The sequence below is a fragment of the Lagopus leucura genome, unplaced genomic scaffold (assembly GCF_019238085.1).
Source record: "Lagopus leucura isolate 7727_CA_CO unplaced genomic scaffold, USGS_WTPT01 34441-0_obj-0_obj, whole genome shotgun sequence".
Lineage (NCBI taxonomy): Eukaryota > Metazoa > Chordata > Aves > Galliformes > Phasianidae > Lagopus > Lagopus leucura.
The window spans coordinates 1-739 of record NW_024966994.1 but is presented as its reverse complement, the minus strand read 5'-3'; the positions used below and the strand labels follow the sequence as shown (position 1 = coordinate 739).

Genomic DNA, 739 nt, shown 5'->3' with positions numbered 1-739 from the left:
CCCCCCGGCAGCATGAGGCGGGCGCGCCGCTGAGCGGCCCCGGCAGCACCGGGCGGCCACGGGCCGCGCCATGACCTCGGCGCGGGAGGCGGCCGCGACCCCCCCGCTGCCCGAGGAGCGCCGCCGGGCCGCGCTGGAGCAGCTGCCGCCGCCCGCGCACTGCAACAAACCGCTGACGCCGTTCGGCATCGAGGACATCCTCGCGCGGCCCTCCCCCCCCGCGCACGGCGCTCCCCCGGCCCGGATCCCGGAGAAGGCGGCGGGACCCGCACCGCCCCGCACCGCCCCGTCCTCGCCGCTGTGCGCGCTGGAGGAGCTCGCCAGTAAGACGTTCCGCGGGCTGGAGCTGAGCGCGCTGCGGGCGGCCGAAGGTACGGGCGGGGCGCGGGGCAGGTGCGCGCCGGCGGGCGGGGGGCGGCGGCGGGGCGCGGGGCGCGGAGCCGGGGCTCTTTGCTGTCCTCCCGGCGCCGGTAATTCGGGGTCGGGCCGCCCCGGGACGAGCGCGGACGGAGCGCCGTGACCGGGAGCCGCGCGGAGAGAGCCGCAGCCGGGCCGAGTCTCGCCGCCCGCGGTACCGAGAGAACAGGATCGTATCCCCGGTGGCCCCGGAGCTCCGCCGAAGGCGGCGGCCCCGCGGCCGCCGCGGATCCGTTACCGAGCGCGGGGCGGAGCGGCCTCGGATGGCTCCGTCCGTAACGAAATCGCTCAACGAAAGCCGCCGCCGCGCCGCGGTTCTCCC

General features: G+C 79.7%; 1 protein-coding gene across 1 annotated transcript; it reads left to right on the top strand.

The window, feature by feature from the left end:
* Positions 1-70: 70 nt before the first annotated feature.
* On the top strand, positions 71-393 carry LOC122192904 (transcription factor LBX2-like; the record flags this gene model as incomplete). The annotated part of the gene is made up of 1 exon (XM_042893589.1): positions 71-393. A coding segment is annotated over exon 1 (323 nt), but the record flags the coding sequence as incomplete, so codon positions are not given.
* Between the last annotated feature and the right edge of the window lie 346 nt (positions 394-739).